The sequence below is a fragment of the Melopsittacus undulatus genome, chromosome 3 (assembly GCF_012275295.1).
Source record: "Melopsittacus undulatus isolate bMelUnd1 chromosome 3, bMelUnd1.mat.Z, whole genome shotgun sequence".
NCBI classification, from domain to species: Eukaryota; Metazoa; Chordata; class Aves; order Psittaciformes; family Psittaculidae; genus Melopsittacus; species Melopsittacus undulatus.
In genome coordinates this window covers 107,923,849-107,931,383 of record NC_047529.1, presented here as the reverse complement: position 1 = coordinate 107,931,383, position 7,535 = coordinate 107,923,849, and the positions used below count along the sequence as shown (strand labels likewise).

Below are 7,535 nucleotides of genomic sequence, written 5' to 3'. Positions count from 1 at the left end.
CCAAAGACAAATGGCTATGAAAACAGACTGAAAAGTAAATCAACTTGTGCCATGTTTGTGAGACACCTAAAGAAAGTCTATAAAGACTGTCAAGCTTGGTTGTGATCTGCCCTGGTGATAAAGAATCCAAAGGAAAGGGACTCTCTTCAGACAGAGCAAGGAACCATTTTTCTGGCCATACGGTGTCCACATTTATGATTAGCACAACTTAACAATTCACACATACTCTCTTCTTGTAAACATGGGCCACGCTTGGCTCTCCCATACCTGTAACAGTCAGCTCCTGCAGCTTGCACAACACAAACCTTGCTTTCCTTCCCTATTCATTGCACTCAGGAAGGGCACCAAGGTGGCCTGCGGAGATTTACAATCAAAGGCTTCCTGGCCTGACCTTTGCTCAGCTCAGAGGATATCACAAATAAGCACCAAAGAGACTCCATATATAGCTGTAGAAATACCAGAATGGCATCGGAGTAGTGCAGCCCTAAAATGGCAGAACTATATAGAAAGTGATTTTTTCCTATAATATGAGCAATACTTGCCAAAACATGTTGATCTCTATGGGGTCTTTCATTTTCCAGAGTTTTCACTGGAAAAGGAGTTATTAAATTCTTAAAGCCCAAAATCTCAACTTATAAAACTAAAGAAATGAGGGAAATCAGTCTTAAGGTTTCAAAACATTAATTCCACTTTCAGAGCAGCTTTAGGCATTGGCAGGAAAGCAGAGGAGCCTGATACAGGCAGCTTGCAATTCTCTTCCAGAAAACCAGTCCCTGAAGCCATCACTCGCACCTCATGGGTCAGGCTGTACCACAGTATACAAACATGTGGGATCACACAACAGGAATAACCAGGGAAACGGCTGCTCCAGCAGCCAGATGCATGGAAAGGGACCCGGATTGTTGTCCAGGCACACAGGGACCCACTCATCTCTCGATGTACCCCAAAACCCATGAGAAACAACCACATTTAATTCACCTCTGCTTATACAAGGCTGGGCTCCTGCCATCTGCAAATAGCTGGGGAAGGGCAAGCGTCTTCCACACAGTGGGACTGCTTCCAACACTGCCTCTTGCCACATTTCACATCCCTACTGGATCAACTCAAGGGAAAAAAGCCGTTTGGATGGAGATATTATAGGAAAACTCCCTGCTCTGTCCCACATGCTCAGTGGTGAAGAGACGAGGCCCGCAGCCGGTGTTATGGCTGATGGCTGTCCCTGGGGACACACAACAGGCCGCTGATGGAAAACCCATGCAGGCTTTGGCCCCAGTGCTGCAGCCTTCGCTCGGCAGCTGTCCTGTCAGCCCTAATTGCTGGAGGAATAAAGGAGTGCAGACAGCAGCTAATTTGCCTGTCTCATCTGCTTACATGGTGAACTCCTCTGGGCACAGCCAGCCTCATCTCTGCAAGCACCTGAGAACTGAGGGCAGCAGCAGCGCAGCCGAGTCACGGGGGAAGGGGTTTTGTGAAGGGCTGGGGTCCCAGCTCGGGGTGCCGGCGTTCAGAAACAGCCCAGTCCCTATTAAATTTGCGCACGAAGGGGTTTATTTTACAGTGAGGTGAGAAAGGGAATAAAATGGCGGCCGGGCTGCAAAACCCCTCCTCGGCCCCCAGGGGGCGTCGTGGCCCTTCTCCCACCTCAAGATGGCGCCGCGCAGCGCGGCTTCACCCGCCGGGTAGAACGGGCGGCGCTTGCCAGGCCCCGCCGGCTTCCGGTGCCGGCCCATTTCCTGTCGGGCCGCTCTTAACCGCCGCCCGCCGCGCTCGGAGGGCGCTGCCGCCCGCCCCGCCTCCGCGGCATGCCCACGCCGGGAGCCGGCGGCGTGAAGGAAGGGAAGGCGGCGTGCGCCGCTCAGCCGAGGCTGCGAGGAGCAGCGGTGCTTCTGCCCTCCCGAGGCCATCCTCTCCCGGCCGAGACCGCCCGTGTGCGGGTCGCGTAACGGAAGGCGGCCCTCGCGGGTGGGCGTTGAGGGGAGCGAGGCCTGCCAAGTCACCCCGCCGCTCCCCGACGGAGCGGGCATGCGGGGATAGCCCGTCCCGCAGCCAGCGGCAGCTCTCACCCCAGGCCCACCGCCGCCCCCCGGCCCAGCGTTGGTGGTCACTGCGGAGCTGGCTTCAGGCGGCCCCAAGATGTTCAGCTGGTTGGGCACCGATGACCGCCGGAGGAAGGACCCCGAGGTGTTCCAGACGGTCAGTGAGGGCCTGAAAAAGCTCTACAAAACCAAGCTGCTCCCTCTGGAAGAGCACTATAAGTTCCATGAGTTCCACTCACCTGCACTGGAGGATGCCGATTTCGACAACAAGCCCATGGTGCTCCTCGTGGGGCAGTACTCCACTGGGAAGACCACCTTCATCAGGTAAATTCCCGTCTCCTTCCCTCCGGAGTGTGCCTGCACCCTTAGTGCCCGTGGGCTGTGGTGGGGCTGCTCTCCTACCTGTCTTACACCCCGATCCTTCTGTTCTCCCCTTCGCGCCCCTGGTGCCCATTATCAGCTTTCCGTTGGGAAGCCACCTCCGCTCAGACTGGGAGTGTTTCTTCGCTAGGATAGGATGGTGTGAGATGTCCCCTGGATCACAGACGTGGCAAATGCGGGGCAGGAATGCAGGCAGGGCAGTAGTGTGGAGACGTGAGTCATTTGGGGCCCTCCTGTCCGTTCCAAGCGCAAAGGCTGCGGGAAGCCTGGTGCAGGGTATCCCTGAGACTGTTCCGGTCAGGGTAAACCCCCTCTGACAGCCACTGTTTTCAGGTTTTGGGTGGTGGGACAGCCTATGGCCCAGGGTAGTGGGAAGTGGTCTCTTGTGTCCGTCTTTCTCTGCACCATGACCAGAGGCAAGGTGCAGAACCCAGCTTGAGTCGCATGTGTGCGCAAAAGAGACCTGCCCATCTTCGGGACTCCAACTGTAAGCTCTGTTTTAACTCTGTCCTTGCACTGCTGGGAGCAGTTAAGTTCGTTCCTGGCTGTAAAGAAAGGGCAGCTGTCAGCAGCTTGATGTGAAACTGTGGAAGACATGGTTAAACTTTCCTAGCTGGACTTGGTTGCAGACATAGATCTCTGTTCTGTCATGCTGCTAGTTCAACTTGCAGCAGCTTTTCTCTTGGGATCAGAGCCGAAGCTGTGCTGTCTGTGTTTCCTATGTGATTCATAAGCTTAGCGTTGAATTCCAGCCTTTTTCTGGTGTGGTTGTGTTGAAATCTGTGGAATTACCCCAGTGTAGATCTGGACGAAAGCCACAAGCAGCCAGACCTTTGTTCTACCAGTATTTCTTGGTGGAGGAGGGAGCTGTGAAGAGTAGAGAGAGGTGAATCAAATTGGCTGTACCTGTTAAAGAGTGACCTTGAGAAATGCAAGGGGGCACAGTGGGTTGTGTGCTGTAATATTCCTGCTGCTTAATGTCCTGGCCAGGAGCCACGAAATGAATGCACTTCTGTTACCTTGTTACCTGGCAAACAAAGTTTAAGAGTAAAAAGGCTTTTGTCATGTGAGCAAGTCAGGTAGATGATAAAGAGGCATGAGAGAGGCTAGCTAGCATAGCTGTCTGGTTCCACCCCAGATCTTTGTTCTGTGACTTGGTACCAAACCTGTTTCAAAGGCGCTTTCTGTCCTTTGGGTTACTGATACTCAGAGAAGAACCTCCCCTGAACATGAGGAGGTTGCTGAATATCCATTCCTGAGGTTGCTGGCTGTGCAGCTAGAGCATCTCTTCCAAATGCTTCTGCCTGGCTTGCCAGCATCAGCATTTCTCTGCAGTCTCACCTGCATGCTGTTGTTAGCAGAGACTTCCTGCCTTTGCCCCTCTTTTCAGTAAAGCCCTTTTTCTGTAAGCCTGAGAAGCCTTCTGCAAGAGGTTCAGGTGTCCGAGGCATGTTGCAGGCATCCCACTCATGTGGCATGGGCCACAATCCCTTTGCTCTGCTGTCAGCAAGCTTATCTGAGACTGACCACTGCATTTCATTCATGCTTGTGGCCTTTTCTCTCAGCCTTCTCTGTGCACAGGGCTGGGATGAGCCTACACAGAGACTATGGTCAAGCAGAAGTGACCAGGAGCTTCCACTTCACAGGAATGTGAAATGGACCTGAGGTGGCCTCATAGGGAAGGCAGAGCTGCCTTCTGTGTAAAACTGTGCATAAGAAGGTGAAAGTTGGGAGCCCTGGGGCCTCTAATAGTAGGAGACATGTGAGGGTCTGTTACTTCACTGTGTTCCCAACCAAAGGCAAGAGCTGCCAGAAAACTGAGTAATGCTTGTGATAGGCTTTCAGTGTGAACTTGCAGGCTCTGGTCACTAGAGAACTGGGATAAGCACCAGATTAGCATCCAGAGTTATTGTGGGAAGGCAAGTGGGAGCTAAAACAGAGCAGGGAGGAGTTAAAGGGGACTGGGGGAGGAAGTGGGAGGGGAGATAACCACTATGTCTGGGCAGTAGAGTGAAGCAAGAAGCAGCCTCTGGACATCTCTTCGATGATCTTGTCAGGATGGGAGATAATTAGTATTATCCTTACATACCCATTCCACTCTTGCATTGCGTCCTGCTTGTACTGCCATGCAATTCAGGGAAATTACTTGGTGTCACTAAACACTTGTGTAGAAGGAACTCCAGCCCAGTTCACTGTTAAAAACGGCTCTTAGTAACCTACCTGAGGTGGGTTTGTCTCCCAGCCATCTTTCCTTGTTCTTGGGAAATTTGAGGTGAAACAAGGAAGAAATGCAAGGCTTTGGAGCACCAGAGCTGCAGCATGTTGCAGTGAGGCTGCTCTCTTGTCAGAAGCTGATGGCAGAAAAAAGACCGTCAAGGTCAGCAATGAGAAACATTCCTAGAGGCTGAGGTGGGGTGGAAGAAGGTGAGTTGTGTGGGGACAAAGCCAGTGGGGTGAGACCAGAGCAGCTGCTTGTCTTCAGTGGAACCAGGTTCCTGGTTCTCCCCTGCTTTCAGGAACACAGAGGATTGAGCCTTACTTTGCTATGTGGAAGATGTAGTGTCATTAACTGCAGCTTTTCCATTCCTGCATTTTCTTCTCTTCTTGCTCACTTCCCTTTCTCTCCGTGTAAATTTGGCTGAGGCTTATCTGCAGTGCCAGGGTCTGAAAGACCATGATGGTGAGGACAAGGTAACACTTCTACCTGAGAATATCTGATATCCACAGCAGGATATCACTGAAACCTGCCTTTATGATGTTATTGCTTTTTATGTTTCCTGTAAGAGGGTGGGAGTGCAGGACAGAACATTTGTCTCCTAATTAACTTAGATTCTATGGTCTTTTCTAAAAATAATCATGGCTTCTGTCCAGTTATCCTGCTAATAAAATAAACAAGCCTGCCAGAGCTCTACTAGCTCTCACCATGGCTTGCTTTTCTGGTGTAGCCACCCCTTCTTGCTCCAGCTAATCATTTACGTGTCCTGGCCTCTCCAGACTGTTTGTTACAGGTTATATGCAGAGCTCTGGTGTGACCTCTCCATGTGGCCCTGAACCTTTCATCTTTGCCTGCACCGGGCAGTTGTCACCATTTCCTCCTGCTCTGCCCTTCTTCCCTTTTTCACTCGGCATCACCTCTGCTAGCTACCACACACAGCAGCATCCTGCATGGCTCCTGCATGACTCATCACAGGCAGGCAGCCCCTTCCCCCACATCCTGCGGCATTCCTGTCCAGAGAGCCTGGGATCTCCTCCCTTGGCTCCAGTGCTGCTCAAAACCCATCCTAACCCTGAGCCAGGCTGCCACTGCAGCTTTCCTACCCTTGTCCCTCACCAGGAGCAGGGGCAGGCCTGAAATGCAGAAAGCAATGTGATGCTCCCAGTTACATACTAACTCCACACACTTCTCCAAAAAGCAGGTTGGTCATTAAGAAAAGAAACATTCACCTCTTGGCCTGGCAGTCTCTGCAGGCTTCCCAAGCCAGGCTGCAGGTCACTCCTGCAGTCCCTTAAATGTGCTCAGCAGGTCAGAGTAAGGCATGCTACACTGGCAGGGGAAATTGCTTGCTGCTCATCGGTGTTTTCCATAGATACTGTTTGCTCTTCTCTCCAAGAAATCCCCACAAATGTGAAAATTGCATGTGTTTTCTAGCTTGCTCCTGCTAGCAGAGGCAGACTGTGTCACTGCCTAGCAGAAGTGCCTTCCCCCCCTCAGACAGTGTCAATAAATCCCCTTGTATTTGTCCTGTGTACAATGAGATTCTTGTGCTGCAGACACCCTGCTGCACAATGTACCCAAGGTTCCCAGAGGAGCCTTACTTAAAATAGAAGCTATGATACTAGGCAGTGCAGATCTTTATCTCTCTGATTTCATACCACTTGTTGCACATTAGATCAATTAATATTGGCCTGTAGCTACTTCCGTATGAGTGCTTTTGGGTTTTGTTTTGTTTTTAAATCTTGTACAAGAAAACCACATAAATGCGTCAAAACATAACTGAGTGGAGCTGTGATAAAATGCTCTTGAGCAGCCTTCCTGGAGGAGAGTGCTGCTATTACATGCAGGTCTTCAGCTTAGACTTTGTCATTTATAGAAAAGTTTCTGAGAAACAACCCCCCAGGGTTTTTTGTCCTGTTGCTCAACAGCTATCATATTACATGTGCAGGTTACTGTTTATGGCAAGGCTATGACCTGGAATTGGGAGTGTTTCCCAAAAGCCTTCCACTTGTTGCATTTTACAATTGTTATCTAAACCTGGGGTTTTTTTTTTCTCTCTAGTATTTGGAAGGGAACTCATGTTTACTTCTGTGGATTCAGTGAATGCCCATCTGTATATCACTCTTAAATATGTCAGACCAAAAGCAAAGTACAGAGCAGGAGCAGAGGAAAGCCAATGACAGTGACTGGCATTGCAGTGATGTCCAGCAGGGGTAACATTTCTTAACTGCCATGCTGGAGGCATGAGTTAGGTTCCAGAGTCTGGCCAAGTGGCTTCTAACCTAGCAAATAGTTATTTCACTGTAAAGAGCCCTCCAGGGAATAGAGCCAAGAACATTTATATGATAGTGTACAGAGCCCATGGTAGGAGAAAAGTGTCTCCTCCTTATTCTGGGCTGCTTTAACCTAGAGAAAAGTTACCATAGCTGCCAGGAAGGTGTATTGTGATCACCAGCCAGGGAGGTGGCACATACCAGATTAGCTGCTGCCTGCTTTTGTTAAATAATGACCTACTTCTATAGGAAAGTTCAAGGAGGCCCTGCGTAGGATTTTGGTAGATAGGATGTATCCACCCTAGGATAGGACGTCAGAGTGCTGTTCCCTTCCTGGACTCCTTCCTGGATTATTTCAGGTTTTTGGGAATTGCTAAGCAATTGCTGTTTCATGTCAGATTTGCTCCCATTAACAAAAGTCACTTCTGGTGGTGGTCTGGTGAGCAAAGGACTTGGAAAACGCTTTGGATGAAAGGCACAAAAAATACATGATAAAACATATCCAATAAAGGAAGTGGTCATCTTCTAGGGGAAATATGGATGTTGTTGGCTGTAGGAAGAGTAACTTCACCATTCTCTTCACTAATGTGTACCAAGCCAGATAAGTAGCAGTAATTTGCAGTATATTGT

General features: G+C 50.2%; 1 protein-coding gene across 1 annotated transcript in view; it reads left to right on the top strand.

Annotated features, from left to right (window-relative positions):
- Nucleotides 1–1,756: 1,756 nt before the first annotated feature.
- EHD3 (EH domain containing 3) overlaps nucleotides 1,757–7,535 on the top strand; it is a 30,328-nt gene continuing 24,549 nt past the window's right edge. Inside the window, exon 1 of the mRNA XM_034060732.1 lies at nucleotides 1,757–2,360. Coding sequence (XP_033916623.1) covers nucleotides 2,134–2,360 — 227 coding nt within the window. The 5' untranslated portion in view covers nucleotides 1,757–2,133. The remainder of the gene's footprint in view (nucleotides 2,361–7,535) is intronic.